General features: G+C 37.2%; 1 protein-coding gene across 2 annotated transcripts in view; it reads right to left on the bottom strand.

The window, feature by feature from the left end:
- The window catches only part of BRWD1 (bromodomain and WD repeat domain containing 1), a 145,428-nt gene that overhangs the window by 2,751 nt on the left and 118,274 nt on the right, over window positions 1-24,403 (bottom strand). Inside the window, exons 38-41 of one of the 2 annotated variants that reach the window (XM_075542286.1) lie at window positions 15,649-15,872; window positions 12,538-12,705; window positions 11,405-12,313; window positions 9,225-10,142 (exon numbers count right to left, since the gene is read on the bottom strand). In XM_075542286.1, coding sequence (XP_075398401.1) covers window positions 9,225-10,142; window positions 11,405-12,313; window positions 12,538-12,705; window positions 15,649-15,872 — 2,219 coding nt within the window. Of the gene's footprint in view, window positions 1-8,229; window positions 10,143-11,404; window positions 12,314-12,537; window positions 12,706-15,648; window positions 15,873-24,403 lie in introns of those variants that run through there. The other variant, XM_075542285.1, reaches the window with a different exon arrangement.

Below are 24,403 nucleotides of genomic sequence, written 5' to 3'. Positions count from 1 at the left end.
AAACTAAGTTCAAATTACTCTAAAATTTTAAAGCTGAAATGGCCATTCAAGACAACCTACCTAACGTTATCATCTCATTTACATCCTGAGTAAATGTTATGTTAGAGCCAGACGTGGAGACATTTTATCCTATTCGGAATGCAACACCCTCTACTGAAAGCTCTGTAAACTTTATATAAATATGCAACCTAGACAAACCGAAAAACAAACTTGCTGCCATTGAGTCAATACCGAGTCATAGCAACCCTGTAGAACAGGGTAGAATTGCCCTAGTGAATTCAAACTGATCCTGCAGGTGGCAGCGGAAAGCATAACCATTGCACCACCAGGAGTCCTCTGGAGACAACAGGCAGAGCAGGAAGTACAATACAGAAAGCAGGCCTGCTTGAAAAGCTGAGGCAGTGCCAGAAAAATCTGGCTTGAAAAAACATCCAAGTTGTAGAGAAACCATATTTGCCAAACATACTAAGGTGGATTTGTTTTTAAACCCATGTCTCAAAATTCAATCTAACTAGTACTCCTCTAGGCCAGAAGCGTTAGACTTTGGTAAAATTCCATCATTTACTCTGATCTAGACCTTACGTGATGACTAATCTTGCAGCAAAACTATTTGAAACTTCCTTGATGATGCCCAAGTCTTGATAGGGTAGTGCTTGTTGAACCCCACTGCAAGTTACCAGTTCAAGCAGGAGAGCTTCTAGACCAGTGAAATAACCATTCGACATCTGTAGTACTTTTGATATTTACTAAACACTAGACAGTAAGGGCTATCAGGTTCTGTTTTGTGCCCTCTGTCACCAACGTGAAGGGGCAAATAAGGACAGGCAAAAACACTCTATGGGTTGACATTAATAAACACAGGGAGATCTGGAAAGTCCTCTACCTTCTAAATGAGAGCTCTTCATCCATCCATTAAACATTTCAAAGGTGTGCTTTCTCAGTATACACAAATCTTGCCCTAAGAGGTCAATCAAAATCAACCCTCACTCAGCCTGTTTGATGCTGCATGACTCTTTCCCACAGCAATTCTGAGAGCATGCTTTGCTCAATATAAATTACCTGAGTTATAAACTGCACTTGAGCACGTTAAGCTCACCCCCAGTCTACCCTCTCCACCTCCTTAATTGGGACTGTAGACACAGACTCGAGAAATCTGGGAAGAGGAAAGTGGCTTGGAATGCAGTGTTCTTGACCACGTCAAAGAATCCTAAGAATTTATAGTATAACCTGAGAAAGCCAGAATGAACCTTTAAAATTGAAGTATTTTCTAAAAGTGACAAAAAAGCATAGACTGCACCGACACAGGTAGTCTCGTAAATTCCAGCTCCCAGGTTTCATTGTATAATGAACTGTCTCCACCAAACCATCCCAGATCCAAATGATCTTAAATGGATTAGGAAAATGCTACAATATGCTATAAAAATGTCAAATGAAAATAATTTAAATGTGAATGTGTGTATATGTAGCAAAATTATGGTAAAATGTGTACTATATGGTGGAATGAAGCTATACTGTTATTACTAAACCAACTGGATCCATTTGCAGGATGAAAATGTTACTACACGACTGGTGCACTCCCAACATGCCAAGTTAGTATAGATAAAATCCTTTTACAATGAAAAAATAACTAATTTGATAGAAGACTGCAATTTTTGATGTGATTTAAGTGCCTACTGTCACGTGCAGAGTTGGATTTCGACAGAGCCCATGTGGCAAAGCTGCGCTGCTGCCACCTAGGCTTTCCTAGGTGTGATCTATAATTAGGGCATTCCCACAAAAGGAATCACTGAGGAGCTCCTTCTGCTAAATTTCGGGTAGCAGTCATGCGATAGTTTATTGTGCCAGCCTGGCCGATAAACACAAGTAGGATTAATTGACGGGCGGAGAGATAAATGGCACGGTGAGCCTCGCCTTGCTTGTCTCTCGTTCTTTAATCATTGGACCTGCGTGCGGCTGCCTTGCTTGTTCTGTGCCTCAGTTTAAAGGGGTACACTACCTGTGGGATGCCTAGCCTGTGGACTGTGTCGCTGGAAGTTAAGGTCCCTTTAAGCCCACACAATTGGAATGTTTGTCTCTGGAGCTGGGGACCGACAGTTGGGGACCTGCCTTGCTGTTTGCTGCCTGGGTATATATAACCCAGCTCTCTCTACAGAAAGTTACTGGCGGCTCTCAAGCCTTAAAGGACTGCTAGTGTCTCACTGCTTTATAATTTAACTGTTAATTTCTTGTATTATCTATCTGTATATAATTTAACGGTTCATTTCTTGTTATACATCTATCTTTATAAATATATTTATATATAATTACTAGCAATCTGGTTTTGTCTCTCTAGAGAACCCTGTCCAACACAAGTCAACTAATTTCTAACTCCAACACCGCCAGGGTACCTTTATACGTATTTATACTGACAACTTTGAAACCTAGTGAATATTGACCTTTTATTATGTTCCTATGTGTAATCCAGAATAAGGGAAAATGCTTAAGATTGAGAATAAACTAAAATCAAGTTTAAAAAATAAGGACATCTGAAGTCCAAATAAAGAATCATGAACAGAGAATATGGGTATAAATTACACTGCATACAAAAGCAACTTCAAAGATGGGGAAGCTATTACCTCTGGTGTCTCCTTAAATAGCTAATTACCAAAAAGCAAAGGCAAAAGCAAAGCAATCGGATGACAGGAATGACTATGAAGAATTGAAAATAGAAAAAAAAAAGAAACCATACATGTAAGTCAGTGATTAATTTTATTACTGAGAACTTGGTAAGTTATAAAGTGCTTTATTCTCCTTGAGAAATCTACAAACAGTTTTGAGAAATATATACAGGATAATTCAGGGCTAGAGAAGTCCAATTTGTATATTAGGGTACAAGCTTAAGAATTTTGGGGGACACTAATCTAAGAATACATTTGTAGTAGTGTCGTTTAATACTAACAAATCAGTACAATCCCATGAAGTCCTGCAGTGCTACAGTCCTTGCTTGGGTCAGCCCAATGTGGTGAACAGTCACTAAGTGCTTGAGACACTGCTGCTGTTCTCCCAAAAAACGGTTCCCTAGTAGGGTATGGGAAAACAAATCAGAATTGCAAAAATTTACATTTGTAGAAGTGCTCCATGAAAATATACCAGGCTGATCACTTTAAATTATATCTCCTACATCAAAATATGTATTCTAAGATGGTTTGAATAAAAATTTGAATAAAGATTTAGACAACAATTCTGATTAAAATATTAACCTCTTATGTGTTTTTGAGTACTCAGCTCCCAATTATGGCACATTACAAAATTTTCTAAATCCAAAGTAAACGTCACATCTTTGTTAATTATAAATTTGAGAATGGAAAACTATTCAACTGAAAATGAAAATATATTAGCTTATTGCATATACTTTTAAAGTATTAACATCTATTGTGGTAGTTGAAGAAATCAAAACCACGGAAGTGATAATCCTTTATTTTCTACTTAGAACTTCCAAGTAAGCTCTTTTCTCAAAGGTGGTTTCAAGTGACCTTTCTGGTCTACCCTACAACCAAAGTAATGAAATGACCAAAAGCAGAAATCAGATAGCATTTGTCAATGATGTTTATCTCCCCCAAGGCAAAAGTTTCCAAAAGAATTCCTTCAACTTAAAAGTTCTCTCTCAAGATGGCTGTAAAATAAAAACTATTGGGTTTTTAGAAGCACTTTTCTCTCCTAGGGAAACTAACACTCAGAATTCTTAACCTCTACAGGATGGCAATGATGACTGTCAAGAGATTGCCAGGAACAATTCTAAAGTCTAGAATTAGACCCTAATTTAGCCACTTTTAGGGTTGCATAGATGAACTTATCTTAATTCTTCAACATATCCAGTGAACTATTTTGATCTACCTCATCACAAGTTTGCTGTCATCCCCTGAGAAGAAAATCTTAAGAAATTCTCCCAAGATTTGTGATGGCTATTACAAAAAATTTTAATCTGATAAAAGCTCTATGAATTTAGGGACCTATACTCATCCAAGTATATATTTTTAAAGAGGTAGTTCAGAGAGTTTCAAACTAAACAAGGGCAAGAGAGAGTATCAGAAATAAACTGTTGGCTATCTACTTTTTTTCCACTGCTATTGGCAAGCAGCACATTTCAAACAATTCAGTGACTATCCCCTTTTCAATTCTATCTTATGGCCCACTGCATTTTCACCTGACTCAAACCTAAAACTTGTAGTCCTGACGTCCACTTGCAGGAAAATAAATCACAAGGGGTCAAGGCAAAGTACTTATTTCGGACAAGTGGTAAGATGAACTGCAAGAGAAATGGACTGAATGCTTACATTGGCCAGCCAGGGTCTCCTTGGCTTACAGCCATTTAAAAAGTCCACTGCTTATTCAGTTTAGGATGAAGAGGCTATACTTATCATGCTCTACTACTTTAGATAGCAATTTGCTAATATGCTGGTGTAGTCATGAATTAACTTAGAAAGTTAAATTTGAGATCTTATGTGGGGAAAAATTAACTCGTGGGAGAAGATCCTGTGATACTGCAAGCTTTTACAAGTGCCGTTATGGTATGTGCAGTTAGAGTCCAAAGACTAGAAAATGCTTCAGTAAATTAAAAACTAGATTCCATTCGTTTTTAACCACTGATAGAAAAAGGCATGAATTTCTGGTTGACCTTGACCAACCCAGAGAAGTCAGGACTGCTGCAGTCAATAGTCTCTCTTAACTGATCATCTCATTTTAATTGAGTCAATTAAAATGCCTTTTCTCTTTGGCAATTCAATTCTCATTTAAATTTACCTTAAACTAACTTACAAACTAAAATACGTCCAGAAAATACACTGTGATATCAGTGAACTCAAAGATTTGGTCTTGATGTACTTGACAAATCGATGTGTGGTCTACAATTACATGTGACCATGTGAAGAGCGTGCACATCTGTAGAGCTCAAATGTAACCTGCCCAACATAACCAGCCTCCATCAAATGTAGGGACAGTTTAATCAGGAGACACCGAATAAAAATATTGAGGCTTTTTTGGCTGCTAAATTAACATTAATAGGAGTCAGTTTGGCAGAGTAAACAATGAAATGATGATGGCAGGAAAAGCTCTCTCTTAACTTTGAGAAATGCCCTGTATCCTTAGGCAACATTTATCATTTTAGGCAACTGAATGCTAAGAGTACACAACACAGCCCTCAGCATTACATTTTTTACTCTTCAATCCTATACACAAATTCACAAGTTGAGCTACAATTAGGATTAACATTTACTGGTTTAGACTGGAAATAAATTTGGTTTGGTTTTTACAATCCAAAATATTAGGAGAAGCAACAATTCTCAACACTTATACTCGTAAGTAGCAAATTTCTTAAGTTTCTACTTTATTTTTCCCTCATATCCACAGCAGTAGTTAAAGAGTTATTTTAAATAATAACAGATGGAAAGTTCCATTACAATAAAGACATTTCATTGCACTCTGTCATACTAGAATAACTGAACTCTAACTTACACTCGATGTAAGAAAAAAATAAGCATTTGGTGACAATTCCAAAATATCTGATAAACATTGGTTTAATATTGCTAAAAAGGAGTTGGAATTTGTTACAAAAAGCTAAGGCTGAAAGACCTCTTCATTTTTAAGTTAGTAAAAAAAAAATCAATTACAATTGAGCAGAAATGAAAACATTTGTATGCACCTTTAACAATGGTCTTATATTGTACTGAAATATAAACTATTTTCCCCCCATTTGGCACAAATTCAATTTGTACTGGCAGACTGAAATTCTTTCACCTGTTAATACTGAACGGTGAAGTTAATTTTTTTATTATTCTACAGCCTAATGTTATTTTTACTTAGCTCAACCACCCATAATGAATCAAGGATTTAGGTGATGCATACCTTATTTTTAGAGCCCACTATCCTTTTATGACATTTTAAATTTGTTTTATACTCTTCTTTCCCCATTTGCACTTCTAGGTTCTGGTGTCTTTTCTGAAAACGTTCTCATTTTCTTAAAACTAATCTCCCTTTCAGATACAACACTACCATTTGGAAAGAAACCTTTGTGCTTTAACTTACAGACGTTGTAAATGCTTTAGTGTGATCTGTCCAAGAATTATTAAATTCAGAGATAATTGCATCAAAAATGAGAGAATGACCACCCTAGAAATTATCTGAAAATGAAACACATTTTTACTTTGTCATCAAGCCTTCTTTTAAATAAGTAGGATATGGGGTAGAGGGGATTATACCTATATTTTAAATGTATTTTTTTCTTAGTATGCTTGAAAAAGTATGCTCCAAAAAGAAACAGAAATCGAATCTCAGTATCTTTTTCTTTTAAACCACAGAATTGTGAAATCATGGTACTTTTTTACTTTTGTGAAAAAAAATTGTGAAATTATAGTAGTCTTTTCTTCTTCTTGTGTACACCATTACATAGTTACTTCAAGTGCATAGGAAATCTACAGCACTTATTTCTGGATCAGTTCACATTCAATTACCCCCCCTCCCCCATCTCAAGAAAAAATATAAACTGATCCCAAACGTATTAAAGTACATCTGTGCATTAAATCCCTGTGCATTTTGCAATTAAAAAGAAAAAACCAAAGTCAAATGTTCTAGCGCTCAATGTAAACATTTTAAACTATTATTTATTAATTCCCCTTAAAGGTACTTAGGAGTGTGTGTGTCACAGGTTCAAAGTTAACTTCAGGAATAGCACCATGGCACCAGCACCCCCCCCACACACAAAAAAACCCCAAAAACATAGGAATGATTCTCGCCATAATCCCTCAGTTTTACTTCAGTACTTGAGAATTTTCCATTGACAACCATGCTTTAAAATGTCACTAGGTCCAATTCTTGTGTTTTCTTGTTATCCAAATACTGCTTCGAAACGCAAGAGTCCAGCCACTTGGGATAATATTAGTTATTGGTTGACCATCAATAACCAGTTAATTGAGTCCAAAGGATGAGAACAGTATGATGAATTCTAAGCTGTCAGAGAATCTTTTCTCAAATAGGCTATTTATTTACTAAAGTATCTCTAACTTGTTTATGGATTTTTGGTACCTTTTTGCAGAAGATGGTAAACATGGAGTTATAACCCTGAGAATAGATATAAAAGAGAAGCTTTAAAAGAGTTTAAATAAATTAATGCAATTGGCATCTATCACTAGTTCTAAAAATCAGGCAGGGGGGATTCCATGAACTTTCTCGGGTCAGTTACCATGAGTCAATTTGTAACGATGTATTTAACTTTGCAAAGAGCATCAGAATTGTGAGTGGTGGCAGCCATCCACACAACAAATAAGAGGCAGATACCCCACCTATCTGAGCTGTACTGTTCAAAAACACCCTTGCTCTTATATTGCAATTGAAAGGTACCTTCTACCATGTCAAATGGAATCAGTAACTAAAAAGTAAGAACACTTAAGAACGTTCATTCTCTGATTACACCAGAGCCTAATTCTTTGCCTAATCTGCCACCTTAAGGATACACAGAAGGAAAAGAGGTTAATTTTGTTTGGCACCAACACAAGTAGGGCCACAAAGTAACTTAAGGTGGTGGTACTGTAATACACCCCTCAACTACTAAACATGTAAACCATATTTTAATCAAGTCCATCTCCAGGCACGAATAATCTTGAAATAGCCACCTCCACTGTCTGGAGTAGCCTCACCTATCAAGTAGAAAATATTTGGCTGGAAAATAAGTGTACTATGGTATTTAATATTATGATAAATGTTTTTCTTTTTAAATGTACTCCAAAATTATTTTTCCACCAAATGTGACAGTTTCTAGACTTAGACTAGAAATCATGAATAATGACTGAGTTGTCCTGTCCCCAAGGGGGAAAACATATTATGAATCACTTGGCAGCAATAAACTAAAGCAAGAGGTGGAAAAATGGCATTTAACTACGTCCCTATGTTGATGAGATTTGCAATTGCACTTTTAACAAAAGCAACTGTAAAATTTCAATGAAGAGAAATCTACATGTAACTTAAATACCTTTCTAGCCCTGTACATACTACTTTAAAAAAAAGAAAAGCACACACACACATCCTAAGTCTAAGGCACACAAACTCCGCTATTTCACAGAATAAGACTATTGGAAGAGCAACATTTTGATTAAATCTTTAAACTGAAACCTGGAGATCTTCAATAAAGATAAATTAGATAGCATTTTGTTAGTGCACAATTAAAAGGAAAACGCTACGACTATGCTCTGGCCTTAGGGGGTTTAAAATTACGCTCAAACATTAAAAAATAATAATTTACCAGCACTTTATAAATTCAAGTTTATCAAATAAAAATGATCATGTTTTCCTTAAGAAAGAAGGAAAAAGGCAGACTCAATAGCACTTGCGAAGAAAACTGAAAGCCATTTCAATAAAAATGACCAAATCTGATAGAATGTATACTATGAAAGTAGCCAGAGAAGGAAAGTTTTACTGGGGGTGGTGGTGGTAGGGGGAAGTGGTAGGTTATCTTGCGTACTAATCATGGCTATACCTCCCATGATTACAATGTCAGTATGTACATAATATTTATGACAAAAAAAACCAACAACCTGTAAACAGAGGTCATATGAAATCATTACACTACTAAGGATAAGGGATTAGAAACTACCACTTCTTGACAAATTAAAAAAAATAATAATTATTGCAGGACACTTGCTACCATGAAAGTAATGCTCAATGGTTTTGATAACCAGGATGTCTAGTGTTTAACAGATTTCAAAATCTTGCTATATGTAGTCAAATACTGTCAATAGATCTGCCCCCAAAATGAAGCATATTTTGGCACCTGTGCTGAATGCTGCTACAAAAGCAAGTGCAAATAAAAATAACAGTCATGATTTAGTCACATTCATAACTTTTCATAGAAAAATATAAATATATTCCCTGAATTGTAGGACAAAAAATAATTTCAACAGCCAGCTTTCACCATAAATCCCAGTCCATTTTCTCTGTAAATGAACTGCTTTTCCCTCAAGGTCATAAGGTGCAGTCATCGAACATATTTTCTAAGCCTCTATCATCATCCCCATCATGGTATCTCACAGTCCTTCTCCCCTGATTTCTCGTTTTTATTTTTGAACGTCGAAGAACTCTCTTAGATTTTGCATAGTCCACATCCTCCCAGTCATTGTCGTCCACATTTAACCTAGATCGTCGTTTGCTTTGTCTCTGATGTCTCACCGTTTTAGATAAGGTAGCTCTAAGAGTTTTACCTTTTCTAACTACTTTTGCTCTTCCTTTTGTTTTTCTCTTTTTGGTTTTTTTATTATTACTAGAATCAGTGTCTGATTCAGTTGCAGATCCCAAATCTGAATCAGACTTGGGACTAGGGTCAGGTCTAAAATTTGAGCTTCCTGTTGTTTCTGAAATGTCCACATTTTCCTGTTCAGGGTGCCGTCTCTTCCTTTTATTTTCCACCTCTACTGCTTGCTGAGACTCAGGAATCACTTTTGTCTTGCAAAAAGGAGCCTTCCCATAGGTCCTGAGTCTTCTGCCATTCCACCTGCGCAAGCCATAATTTGGTTCTTCTTCAAAGTTACTCTCTGCAGGAGCTTTTGGCGTCGAAGCTGAAGCAGCAGAACGTTTCCGCCCAATCTTATTCTGTGGAATATGGCTTTTGGAACATTCTTCTGAAGACTTAATTACAGAATGTTTTGTTTTAGAAGGTGCAGCATCTGTTTTGTGACTACTGATATGCTTGGTCTTCCATTCTGAATTCAAATTACTTTCCGAATCTGAGTCTCCATTAAAAGATTGACTAATACTTTTTGTACTGCCTTCCGAATCAGCTTCTGGTAGCTTACCATCACAGGCATCCTGGTCATTTGGCACTTCACAGTTTACATTTCCCTCGGAGTCACCCATCTTCCTAGTGGTGGCACCGGCTGAATGGGGAGGCTGTTTCCTTCCGTTTTTGCTTCTAGTACATGTGCTTTTTAAACCAGCATCTTCAGCACTCACTACCTTGACCTTATTGGAGGCTGAAGTTGTACATTTTCGAGGAAATCTTGGAAAACCTGTTTTGAATTTTAATGATCTCTTAACCACCTTTGAGTTATTTTCCAAATCACTGGAACAGACCCTTTTCCTGGAAGCTTTCTGGCTGTGCTCATTGTCTTGTAATGTAGAATCTAAAAATGAAGAATATTCTTTTAGTCTTTAATAAAAGTAACACATCAAAAGAAATTAAATGGCACCTAATGTTTAAATGGTTATTAACACACACACACCCCTGCAAAGTCTGACAGGTTCAATATGAGACAATTAACATAAGTCCAAAATACTGGTTAGTTTGGGAGAAATGGTTGCTAAATGACAGAAGGAACTCTCTTAATATTTCATAAAAAGAAATAAAAGATAAATAAATTCACTGTTATTATGTCAAAGCCAATAAGATGACTAGAAGTCATGTTAACCCTATAGGGCACCACAGAACTGCCTGTCAGTTTCCAAGACTACACCTGTTTACAGGAGTAGAAAAGTTCTTTCTCCCGAGGAGCTACTGGTGGTTTTAAACAGTTTTCCTTGAGGATCGTAGGCCAACTCCTAACCACTGTGTCACCAGGGCGCCTAATACTTCATAGCAATAATTTCTTAAGCCTCAGCACCCTTTACAAATTCAACATATTTCCATCAGGATTATTCTATGCCCATTCTATGTAATATTCTGCATAAAGCACGTAACACTATAATACTATTCTTTTAACATCAACAGACTAAACTGTTTACCACCACACCAGGACATGTCAACTTGCCACTTTCAGCTTCCCGAGCTTTTTCCTAATTCTACATATTCCAATTATACTAACTACTTCTGATCTTAGTTTTACTTGCTCATCATTATTTTGCAGCATTCCTGTTTACCTGAGAGATGATCCTAATTCAAAAAGCTGATGTCATTTTTGTGTTTCAGAGTTATCATGTTTTTAAAAAATGGTCACTGATCAAGAAATACCTCGTAAGAGCTATAGAAACTAAACTGGTTAATATCAATTCACAGACATAGCTCAGTACTGTTCTATTAGCTGCATTTATTATTATTCCTTGCCACATTTCTTTCCATCAGTCCTACCCTTTCCTTCAACTTCTGAAAACTGTTAAAACCATGGCTTACACACGAACCTCTGCTTCTCCCATCATCAATACAAGATATTAAAATTTTAATGAAATTGCTGTGAAGAAAAAAAACAATATGTATACTCAACATGCACATCTATATACCCATAGCAACATGTCATGCATAGAAGTCTAATAGACAGTGCATAGAGTGGGAAAGAAAAGCACCTACCCAAGAGTATGTTGGGAGGGTACAGGGGGGGGGGGGTGTCTTATGCACAGGTTATAGGGAAGTAGAAACAGGATCAGTATAGCAAATGTAAATCATTGTAATTACCTTGTCTAAAATTGTCAGAGTTTTCTTTTCTTTTGTCATCATCTGAATCCAAATCTGTTTCAGATACATGCTCCAAGGAACACTGGGCCCCAGCAACAGACTCACACTTCAAATTCCGTGGAATTAAATTTATCACTTCGTAACACCTTCCATCTTCTCTATCATCATCTTCAGATTCAAAGTCTTCTGAATCACTCAGGATTTTTGCTTTTTTAAAGCAAGTAGCATCCTTGTGACGTGTATTGTATTTCTTCCCCTCACATTTCCCTGAGTCAAAATCTGCTTCCTCATCTTGCTCCGAAATGTCTGATGCTTTCTGATGTTTTTGCCCAGATGTTGATGGGCAAGCAGTTCTTTTATGGACGTTATCTGAATCATGGCTTTTAGAATCTTCCTCAGAAGACTCTATTTTAAGAAATGTTGGTTTAGAAGTTGCCAGAGTATGAGACTTGTAACCATTAGCATGCCAATTTTTTCGGGCTACTCTTAAATCACTCTCTGACTCTGAATCTCCATTTTCTGATTCCCGAACTGTTTTCCGGGCAACATGAAAAGTGGACATTGGTAATGGTTTTTGTTGAGTTTTTACTTCTTCTTCAATATCTGACTTTAAGCTTTGATCATCTTCAGAATTATGTAATAGCTTTTTTTTAGCTGCAGCAGAAGCATCACGGTGAGGCAGCTTGCGCCCAGAGCAGACGCTTTCAGAGCTGGAATTCTCTTCTACATCACTCATTAGCTTTATCTTATTGGCAGCCACAGCAGCACACTTTCTTAGGATTTTACGGTGATTTCCAGTCCTAGATTTTAACATTTCAGAATTCTGCACTACATTATTATCAGAGTCACTCAAATAGATTCTCTTTCGAGTGGCTTTTCTACCACATCCATTTTCTAAAGAGACGGGACCTAGAAGTAATGAAACAAAACAAATAAGAAAGTCCTCCTTATTTCAACATATTTAATACCCTTAAATTTAGCCAATAATCCTTTTTGAATGTCAAAATCAATTTTCTTTGAGCCTAAAAAAGTAATGAATAATTAATGGTACATTTAGATGCATTGCATCTATTTAATACTTAAATTTCTATTATCTTGATATAAATTCCTCCAAAGTTTGAAAAGTCTCTTACCGGTTTTCCTTTGGGCAGCTCGAGTTCTGGTCAGCCTGAGATTGCTGCTCCTGGACAACCCCCTACGTAAAGAGGATTCACAAGGTCTCGGGCTGTCTTTACTTTCCTCTGAACTATCTGAAGTTGAAGATGACAAAGAGGTAGCCGAAGAGTCTTCCATTTCACTTTCTAAGAAAAAGAACACATTAGTACTTTGAATTACAGATATTATCACACTTTTAGCACCTAAGCCATTAATTCCCTAACAATATACTAAAAACTATGACCAAGAGGAGGCTGTCTCCTCTCATAAAGACAGTCTCAGAAACCCACAGGTACAGTTCTATTGTCCTATAGGATTGCTATGAGTTGTCATCAAGCTGACAGCAGTAAGCAGTGGTTTTATACTGAAAAGAACACTGTTATCGAGTTGATTCCAGCTCACAGTGACTCTATATAGGATTTCCAAGGCTGTACATCATTATGGGAGAAGATAGTCACATTATTTTCCCATAAGCAACTGGTGAGTTGCTTTACAGTTTGTAGTCCAAAATTTATCTAATAGCACCATCAGAGTTCCTCATACTAAAAATAGTGTTAAAATACATAGAGTAGCCCTTTAAAAACCAATCCAAAGAGTAGCTGATATATTTTGGCACCATATGGTAAATAATATGATATAATTTTTTTAAAAAGAACCAAGTTCCATTATAAAAATAAATCTAAAAATTAGCTCCACTGAACAGTTAAAAGTGTTGAGGTTTAGGTTTATGTCAACTAAGTCAGAATCAACTAGATGGCAGGGAGTTTTGGCTTTGGTATGTCAAATAAAGATTTTCAATAGAAAACAGCATTTCAGTAAAAATATTTCTAGGTTTTTCTCTAGTAGTCCATTTTATCCACCTTATGCTCAAGAAAGGTTACTCTATGTGTACTCCTCTCTCTCTCTCCAAAAACGGAGATAAATAATACAGGTACCATTTTTCCTATATAGCATTTAATGAGTACACATACACCAGTATGAGAAGGAGTCACATACTTCCTGTTCCTGCATCCATATTCACGGCATCCAGCTCTCACAGAATAAAATTGCACAAAAATTAGTGGAATTGTATAGGTCTAACACCATTTTCCTCCATAAAGCTTAACTCTTGTTGTTAAAGATATGGCTTTGTAGGATGGTTCTGAGACAGCAAATGGTTTCTCCCGACTCTAAGCCTTCCCTACATCACTGTCAAAATGGTTTGTCTTCCAGAAACAAGATCATCATGACTCCCTTATTCAACAATTTAAGGAACCCAAATTCCTCTGTAAAGTTTTCCAGACTAAAATGTGGCTCCATTATTTCTACTCAACTCTTTAATTTATATTATACCCCAAAACCCAATAGTTACTCTTGGCAATCTTTTCAGATGCACACAATATATCCTTTCCTTCACTTCTTTCTCTCATATGGATACCTTGCTTACAAAAATCTCTATTCATTCAAATATGATCCATGGTTTAATTCCCATTTCAATTATTTCAGGTTATTTTCATTGCACATATTATCATACTATGGGTAGTTGCATTTTATACTGTTAAATGCATTCTTTTAAGATGTCAATACAGAGGATTAAGGGTGAACTGATCACAATGATCGACACATAACCACAAACACACACCCTTCCAGGGGGATGAACAACAGAAAACATGGGGGAAGGGAGACAGCAGTCGGTGTAAGATATAAAAATAATAATTTATCAAGGGGTCACAAAGGTGGAGGTGAGGAGGAAGGGAAAAAAAGAGGAGCTAATACCAAGGGTCCAATAGAAATAAAATGTCTAGAAAAGATACCAACAATGTACAAATATACTTGATATAACTGATGTATGGATTGTTATAAGAATTGTAAGAGCCCCCAATAAAATGATCTTTTAATTGAAAGAAAAGTCAATAATAATTCAACCTTTGCGCATGTCTGCATAGAGTTTAGAACTTCTCCACAGCATTTTACCACTGCTAACTTTTGTTCAAAAGTTACAATACCACTTAATGAAATATTAAGGTAATTTAAGACATAATAAAAAGCATTCAGTTCTAACAGCAAATAGCATGTAACATCATCTAAGTTATCAAAAGCACCCATATATACTCGAGTATATAAGCTGACCCAATTATCAACCGAGGCACCTAATTTTACCAAAAAAACTGCATTAAAAATGTGCTGAAAAACTTGACTTATACCCCACCCCCAGCCAGTCCTGGAGCCTTGGGGCTCGGCTCAAGAGGAGTCCCTCTGGGACAGGTGGGTACAGTGAATGTGACCCTTTGCTGGGCATGCCTACACAGTAGGGTACACTGGGCCTCTCTAAGGTTTACCGTATGGGCTCCAATAAATTTCTTCCCTTTTGCTTAAAAAAAAGGGGGGGGGGAACCTCAACTTATACATGAGTATATACGGTACCTAAACACAATCGCCTTATATTCACATGGTGCTAACCCAAGGAGGCTGTTTAACCACTATCCTACCAAAATAACAAAAATAAAAAAATTCATTAGGCCACTAGCATGGAACTCATGTTGTTCCTGTTAGGTGCCACTGAGTTGGCTCGAACCCATTGTAACCCGATGCACAAATGAACTGCACTGCACTGTATTTGTGTAGGCTTTCAATTTCTGACAATGCTTCAAAACTATGCATAAAGTTTTTCATGGCTTCCTCCTCGGAAATGGGAAGCTGAGTCCTTCTTCATTGCCTGTTCTTGGTCTGAAAGTTCCACTAAAGCTTGTTCACTTTGGGTGACCCAGCTGGTAGTTAAAATACCAGTGACAAAGCTTCCAGCATCAAAGCAACACGCAAACCTTCACAGTACAACAACTTGATAGACCGGTGGTGGTAGAGCTCATATAATTATTACTTTATGTCAACTATGGCACCAGCAGTGTGAAGAACATTTATAACATCTTATGTAATGTGGAAGTTCAAAATCGCTTAAACGTGGCTGTATCATATCCAAAAGAACCACAGTGTTCATCATATACAGTCCAATTGCTCCAGGTTTATTATCTGTTTTTTTCCTTCCTTGTCAAAGCCAACTTTTTTGTGTCTTTCCCTAAACCCATAGTAACTAGTAAAATATCATTTCTTACCAGATAATGTAGAACCAGTGGTGAGTGTTAGAGTTCTATTTCTTCTCCTTTTTTCCAATGATCCAGCTGAATCTGAGGAGTCACCAGAAGTAATGGCTGAAGAGATGCTAGCACTTCTCTTGTGGATTGCAGAATAAGCAGCCCTACTTGAGGTAGACGGGGTAGGAGAATCTACCAACTCAGGAATTACTCTTGTCTGAGATTTTGCCCGCTTCTGACTATTTCTGGTCAAACAAACAAACAAACAAACAAAAAACCCACTTTTTAATAAATTTAAAAGGTATCAAGTTCAGAGAGAACGATACAGTGCACAATTTTTAATGTGAAAATAATTTTATAATCAAAACATTAAACATTCACTATTAACATATTACTATGAAACTAATTATATTATTAATATTCTGTCGTAAAATTTTTTTATTTAAATTTGAAATAGTGATTCTAGTAATGAAACTAACAAAAACCACGGAAGACTCTAGGTTCAAAGGCGAATGTCAAAGGAGCCAGTATTTATATAATACAGGCATTCATTCATATTACAAACTCAGTTTCCAGGAGGCACAGTTTTCCAAAAAGACAATTATCAGAAGAATAACAGACTCACCAAAAATTTTCTGGAAATTAAAATTGAGACCTTAGGTATCACAACACAGCATTATCCAACTGATCGGCTTTTGACACATCAAACACTAATGAAAAATACTGTGTTTGGTGAAATACAGTGTTTTTACCACAGTTGCATACATGTTAATACTTGTGTGCTTTTAGCCAACCAAGAGCTTGGTAAATGTGCTCTGGCAATATCTTTACAGAAAACTATTCAAAAAATTAGCAATGGAATGCTACAAAGTACCTCACAGGGAGAAGGTGTGGTTGGCAAAAAAATGTATACTGTAATCACTGTGTGAAGATGCAACAGTGGCAAGGGCAAAAGCCATCAGTGAAGTGGATTTGACAGAATAGCCACCCAATGGAACTGGACATGCAGGCAATCACTAAGACAGACACAGCACTAGGAAATGTTTCCTTCTGTTGTACAATATCAACAGCACGATCAAAGTTGATTTAATGGCAGCTAGTTATCTATTTTTTGTATCTAGACATTATAAAGCTATGAGAAACCACCTAAATCTAATGAAAGAGAAAAGGTAAAAAAAAAAAAAGGTGAACAGAAAATAAAATAAATAAATGTTTAAGTGGTCAGAATAAACTTTTCAAAAACTAAACTATTTATACTTAAATGCCAGTTCATCATGGTCAGCCTTCTGAGCCATGGGTACTGAAGAAAGCATAGGTCAAGATAACATAATCTTTGGGTATAAGTTACAAATTTTATTAAAACAATGTCTTTCGCTCTACCACATTTAAAACAAAAAGAAAACCTTCGAAGAGATGTGAAGATAGAGATAGACAGATAGATAGATAGATAGATAGATAGATAGATAGATAGATAGATAGATAGATAGATAGATAGATAGAGATAGAAGAATCAAGTTCAGAGATAACATAACTGTCAAACAATTACCCTCTTGGTCACCCTGCTTTTTGAAAATAACAATAAAAACTCAGCATCCTCCCAGCAATCAAAAGAATGTTGTACTACATTCCACAATTCAGGATAAAGTGGAAGTATCTATTTTTTCAGCCCCCTGGATAATCCCTGTGCCCCTATATTCTGGAAATACTTATACTATATGGAAAGAAAACTCATGTGTGTTATATTGGAATTTTTCACTGTCATTAATATCAAGGAACGTACAAAAAGATAAAAGGTATACGCTTTTATTTATCATTTACGCTTGCTTTTCAACAGTAATTAAAATAACAATGTCAAAACAAACCTTTTTGATCTTGTCCCTCTGAATTGTTACTCCCCACTCTGAATCAGCAGTAGTGGTTTAAAAACAAAATTAAAACCTATACAAGAGACAAACCTAAATGGACAATTATTCTACAAAATAACTGCACTGTACTCATCAAAAATGTCAGACAAGATGAAAAAAAATCTAAAATCTAATCCATATTTAAAAAAACTAAACATAGTCAATAAATGCAATATATACTGTATATACTTGTGTGTAAGCCAAGTTTTTCCAGCACATTTTGAATCACTTGTTGGGAAGAGTTTGGAGTCCAGTGTGCGATCTACTGCACCACAGAGCCCAGATTCAGCACATTTTTAATGCAAGTTTTTGTGGTAAAATTAGGTGCCTGGATGACAGTCTGGTCAGCTTATACTAGAGTACATACGGTAATCCAAGATGGTTCTGGATTAAAGGGAAAAGAAAAAAAACTTTGTAATTTAGGGCTATTATTGTATCGATTGTATAAATATAAATGTGTGACTGAAACAAATTATCTTAATGATCATTTCTATTTCTTAAAGAAATGATCATTTCTTAATGATCATGTTCCATTCGTCGAGTATCTGAGGTATTCATGGAACTTTCTATAATGGTGAGATTATTTCAATATGAAAAACTTAAAAAAGCTTTTCTCTCAGGGAAAAACTTGAATAATGTGTAATTTATACTTGAATTACAAGTTGAAAACTAAGCAGAATTGACTCATTTACTGAGTAATTTAAGTTTGTCTGACAACTCAGCTAACTACCCAATTACCAGGTGATAAGGCACTGCTCCTGTAAATATCTGATATGCAGGATATACTTCCACTGTTACAAACTGAACATAATTAAAGCAGTGATTAATCACAAAACAATATGTAACTATGCATTGTGATATATTTATTTCTAATTACAAATAAATGAAATTTTGTCTTGAAGCATGGGGTAGCATTGGGTGATAGTCTTCATGCCTGATATTCCAATGTGGGCATATCTGCATGTGGGTGGACCCGCCTGGAAACGGATAGAGGAACAGTGTCTTGGTTCCTAAGACCATTATTGGAAATATGTGTTTTCCGATGGTGTGAGGTGACCCCCGTGAAAGGGTTGTTTGACCCCCAAAGGGATTGCAACCCACAGGTTAAGAACCTGATATAGTAGGAAGAATGAATAAGCTGTCTACTTCAAAATAGCCACTAAAAAATTCATGAATTACAGAGTAATATTGTCAGATAAAGTGCCAGGCGATAAGCCTCACAGGGGATAAACCCCACAGTTGGAAGGCACTAAAAATACAACTGGGGGAAATTGCCTACTCAAGGTAAAATCAAATATAATGACCTGGATAAGGCAAATCTTTCAGGACCTTCAACTCAATAGATACAGTTACAGACATCCACTGACAATAAAATATGGAATATAGAAGTATCAATCTAGAAAACTTGAAAATGATCAAGGTTCTCTGCCATCAAGTCAAAGCTTAATTCAAAGGAACCATACAAGATATGGTAGAACTGCCCCTGTGAGGTTCTACAACTGTAACCCTTTAGGAAAGCAGAAAGAAAAGAGTCTTTCTCCAGGGGAGCAGTCCATGGTTTCAAAGGGGCCTGGCACAGTGGCTCTAAAAATGGGCTCAAGCACAGTAATAATTATGAGGATGGCAAGGTATTGGGAAGTGATTCATTTTGAGGTGCATGGAGTTAGCTATGAGCCAGAATTGACTTGAAGACACACACACACAAAAAACAACATAATGAGAATGATTCAACAAAGAGAGGTTACGGATAAGGAAATGGGAATGATAAAAAAATGAGCCAAATAAAAATTCTAGAGTGGAAATATAAAGTAACTGAAATAACTATTGAAGAGCTGAGCCTAACAATAGATCTGAGCTGGCAGAAACAAGAAATTAATATGTGCTACCATCCTTAACAGCTTATGTTGATGGAAATCTTCATGATAGGAGAAAAAGAAATGGGCAAAAAAAATCTTCAAGAAATCATGGTGAAATTTTCCTAAACCATTGATCAGCATATCTACCAAAATGGATAACCTAAGGTAAAATAATATCTAAGACACCCACACCTAAACACATTATAGTCAGTAAAAAAAATAAAACTGAGAGACTTCTGGGAAGATGGTGATTGAGTAACACAAACCAAAGGGACTCCATAGAATTCAGTGCAGGGGAGTTATTAAGAGGGAAATTCCACACTGCCCACTGGCAGGAGGAGCATCATAAAGATAAGGGAAGGTATTGTTTTTATCTCCACAGGGAAAGAGGGACCAGACTTCAAGCCGGTGCTCCAAGATGTGAATGCAACATACTGGCATGGAGTAGGGAACGAGTGGAGAGGTCTGAGGGGCAGCCCCAATCCCAACGATGTGGACAGCCCTCTCTCCCCAGAAGAATGTATTCCAGAGGACGGCAATGAAACTACAGCTGAGGGAGATGTACACACAGGAGCAAATGAAAGGGGAGAAAGAGCGTGGAGTACATCCTGGCCCAATAAGCCTTGAGGATGATATCCCTGCCCTGACTGACCCATAGCCCTGCAGGGGACAACACAGAAGACACAGTGTGGGAACGGCACCCCATCTGACCCCATCACACTGGGGCAAAACACTAAGGGCGTGCAAAAGAACAGAAAAGGGAGCAGAACAAGGAAGTCCCAAGGGAGTACCAAAAAATAGACTTTGGGGCCAGGGCGTGGTGCTCCATCAGACTTGACCAGAAAACACTTCTAAAGGTCAACAAACTGACCTTGAACTATTTACAGGCTTTTCTTTTATTGGTCATTGTTTTTTTCTTTTGTTTTGTTGCTTTGCTCTGTCTTGTTTTTGTGCATATTATAATCTCTGCAGGTCTATCTAGATAAGATAGGTGGGATAAACAATCTGGAGGAGAAAACAATGGGACCAACAGTTCTGGGAGGGACATGGGAACAGGAGGAGTGGGGGAAAGGAAGTGGTGTTGACAAACCCAGGGACAAGGTAACAAGTGATCCAAAATTAATGGCAAGGAGAGTGTAAGAGGCCTGGTAGGGCTTGGTCAAGGACAATGTAACCAAGAGGAATTATGAAACCCAAATGAAGGCTGAGCATGACAGTGGGACAAGAGGAAAGTAAAAGGAAATAGAGGAAAGAGCTAGGAGGCAAAGGGCATTTATAGAGGTCTAAACAAAGGCATGTACATATGTAAATATATTTATATATGAGGATGGAGAAATAGATCTACATGCCTATGTTTATAGGCTTAGTATTAAGGTAGCAGATGGGCATTGGGCCTCCACTCAAGCACTTTCTCAATGCAAGAACACTTTGTTTTATTAAACTGGCATTCCATGATGCTCACCTTCCTGACAAGATCGCTGAAGACAAAGCGGCTGCATAAGCAAATGTGGTGAAGAAAGCTGATGGTGCCCAGCTATCAAAAGATATAGCATCTGGGGTTTTTAATGGCTTGAAGGTAAACAAGTGGCCATCTAGCTCAGAAGCAACAAAGCCCACATGGAAGAAGCACACCAGCCTGTGTGATCACAAGGTATCGAAGGGATCAGGTATCACACATCAAAGAGCAAAAAATCAAATCATTTTGAATGAGGGGGAGTGCAGAGTGGGGACCAAAGACCCATCTGTAAGCAAATGGACATGCCACTACAGAAGTGTAGTGGGGAAGAGACGGGACACTCGGTGCAATGTAGGAATGATGAAACATACAACTTTCCTCTAGTTCTTAAATGCTTCCTTCCCACTATTACGATCCCAATTCTGCCTTACAAATCCTGCTAGACGAGAGGATGTACACTGATACAGATAGGAACTGGAAACACAGGGAATCCAGGACAGATCCCTTCAGGACCAGTGGTGAGAGTGGCAATACCGGGAGGCTGGAGGGAGGGTGGAGTGGAAATGGGGAACCGATTACAAGGATCTACATGTAACCTCCTCCCTAGGAGATGGACAACAAAAGAGGGGGTGAGGAGAGACATTGGACAGTGTGGGATATGACAAAAAATAGTAATTTATAAATTATCAAGAGTTCATGGGGGGTGTGTGAAAAAATAAGAAGCTGAGACTAGGGGTTCAGGTGGAAAGCAAGTGTTTGGAGAATGACGGTGGCAAAGGGTGTACAAATGTGCTTGACACAATGGATGTATATATGGATTATGATAAGAGTTACACAAGTCCCCAATAAAATGATTAAATAAAAAAAGAAAAGTGGGTGAAGGGATATGTCGGACAGTGTAAGACATGACAAAATAATAATAATTTCTAAATTATCAAGGGTTTGTGATGGGGAGTGAAGAGGGAGGAGGAAAATTGAAGCACTGATACCCAGGGCTCAAATAGAAAGAAAATGTTTTGAGAATGATGAGAGCAACAAATGTACAAACATGCTTGACACAATAGATAGATGGATGGATAGACAGACTGAGGTAAGAGTTGTATGAGCCCCCAATAAAGTGATTTAACATAAATAAATAAAATTATCTTAAAAGCAAGCAAAAAATAATCTGTAAAAAGGAACCTCAATGATTCACATTTGATTTCTTATCGGGTCCAAGGGAGGGCTTGAAGGCAGCAGAATGAAACATTCAAAGTGTTTGGATCCACAATTAATGTTCATCAAATGACTTGTTGCATTGGGTAAATCTGCTTCAGGAGACCTCTTTACAGTATTGAAATCAAAGATGCTACTTTTAGAACAAAGGTATGCCTGAACAAAGCCATGGCATTTTTGATAGCTTCATATGCATGTGAAAAAGAATCGATGCGTTTTTTAATTACCATGCTGGTGAAGAATAGTCAAAGTACCATGGACTGCCAATACAAGTACAAAAAAATCTGTCTTGGAAGAAGTACATTCAGAATGCTCCTAAGAAGCAAGGGCGGTGTGACTGAGTCTCATGTACTTTGGCCATGTTATCAGGAGAGACCAGTCCCTGGAGAAGGACATCATGCTTGCTAAAATAAGGGGATGGGGGTGGATGCAGGCACAACAAAAATGAGGGAGGCCCTCAACAAGATGAACTGACAGGGATTGTGCCAAGGGACTCAAGAATAAGAACTACTGTGAAGACAGCCTTCTCTTGTACATAGGGTCACCATGGGTGAGAACTAATTCGATGGCACCGAACAGTAACAAAAGAAAAAAACATACTGGATTTGAAATCTAGCCAAACTATGAAATCTATATGCATAAAACCAATCATCAAAAATTAAAGTGAATCTAGAAACAAAACCATCCATCTATGGATAATTTGTTTTAAATAAGAGGTCAAAACCCACAAACAAGATATCCATTTATATTAAAATGAATTATGAGGCATACCCCCACACTATACCCATGAACTAAAAAACCTAAATGTTATAGTTGCAATTTACAAAATAATAAAGTTCCTGAAAAATACAACTATTGGTCTCTACTTATCTGGAACCGAAGGAAAAGATGGGAACCAAAGATTTGCAGAAGACACTAGTCTGTAGCGCTAACAGTCTACCTTGAAACCATAACTATATGGTGCCTCTCTACAATTACCATCCACTCAGATCAAAGCTACAATGTATGGATCTTGAAAAAACACAGGAGAAAATGTAGAATAGAGCTCATATTCTTTAAAAAGCACCCCTGACACTACTGTGCAGAGATTTTCTTTGAACCACTAGCACAGTTGTTCTCAACCAGTGGGTCGCAACCCCTTTGGGGGTCAAATGACCCTTTCACAGGGGTCACCTAAGACAGGCCCACATAGGAATACCAGGCGTGAAGACTATCACCCATGCTTCAAGATAAAATTTCATTTATGTGTAATTAGAAATAAATATTTCACAATATATAATTACATATTGTTTTGTGATTAATCACTGCTTTAATTATGTTCAATTTGTAACAGTGAAAGTACATCCTGCATATCAGATATTTATATTATAATTCATAACAGTAGCAAAGTTACAGTTATGAAGTAGCAACAGAAATAATGTTATGGTTGGGGACCACCACAACACGAGGAACTGTATGAAAGGGTTGTGGCATTAGGAAGCTTGAGAACCACTGCTCTAGCAGAAACTCCAGTACTTTTATGTACCTTGTACCCATTATGTGTGTGTGGTTTTCTTCTTTTGTGCAACCCCCTCCTATAAACCTGTACATACCATGCACTTTATTATCTATATGTGCACTGTTTACACAGTGGCATATGTGAAAATATCCCCAGGTCACCTTATGAACTAAATAATAGCAACTAATAAAATAAAATGTAACACCATGTTTAATGTGGAGGGATGGAGCACAGAAAGTGAAATTAAAACATTCCAGATAAACAAAGAGAATTCTAGCAAATCTGCCTTACAGGAAATACTAAATGAAACCCTTCAAGATCAAGTGAAATGACAACAGAGAGTAATTGAGATAGTCAATTAAAATGGCCCTTCTAACTATAATCTCTTATGTGAGTTACTATACATTTTAGCCTCTATGCCTGTTACTATAGTTCCACTTTGGTGGGAGTTCTCTGTGATGCAAATGGACAAGATTAATGTGGGATGTAATCTGAGTCTCCACTTTCCTAGAGGTTGTGAATCAAATCACTGCCCTTTGTTTCCTTGGAGATATGGTCTGCTAAAAAGACAAAAACTACACCTCTATCAAAGCTATTCCTGTGTACGAGAGTCATCGCAGAAAGCAGAGGAAATTTCCAGGAACATCAAGGAAGAAGGGCCACCATTGGAGCACAGTTGAAGTCACTGCCTGATGTGGCAGAGGCCATGCCAGGGTGAAAGCTGAGGCCTAGGCAAGCCAACCATGAGAAACAGAGAGGCAGCATGGAGACTATGAGGCAGAGCAGGAGGGCTGCTTCCTGACCCACAAAAGCAGAAGGCAAGGAACCACATGGCTGACAAGCTGAG

Source organism: Tenrec ecaudatus, chromosome 2 (genome assembly GCF_050624435.1).
Source record: "Tenrec ecaudatus isolate mTenEca1 chromosome 2, mTenEca1.hap1, whole genome shotgun sequence".
Lineage (NCBI taxonomy): Eukaryota > Metazoa > Chordata > Mammalia > Afrosoricida > Tenrecidae > Tenrec > Tenrec ecaudatus.
This window is presented reverse-complemented; position numbering and strand designations above follow the sequence as displayed.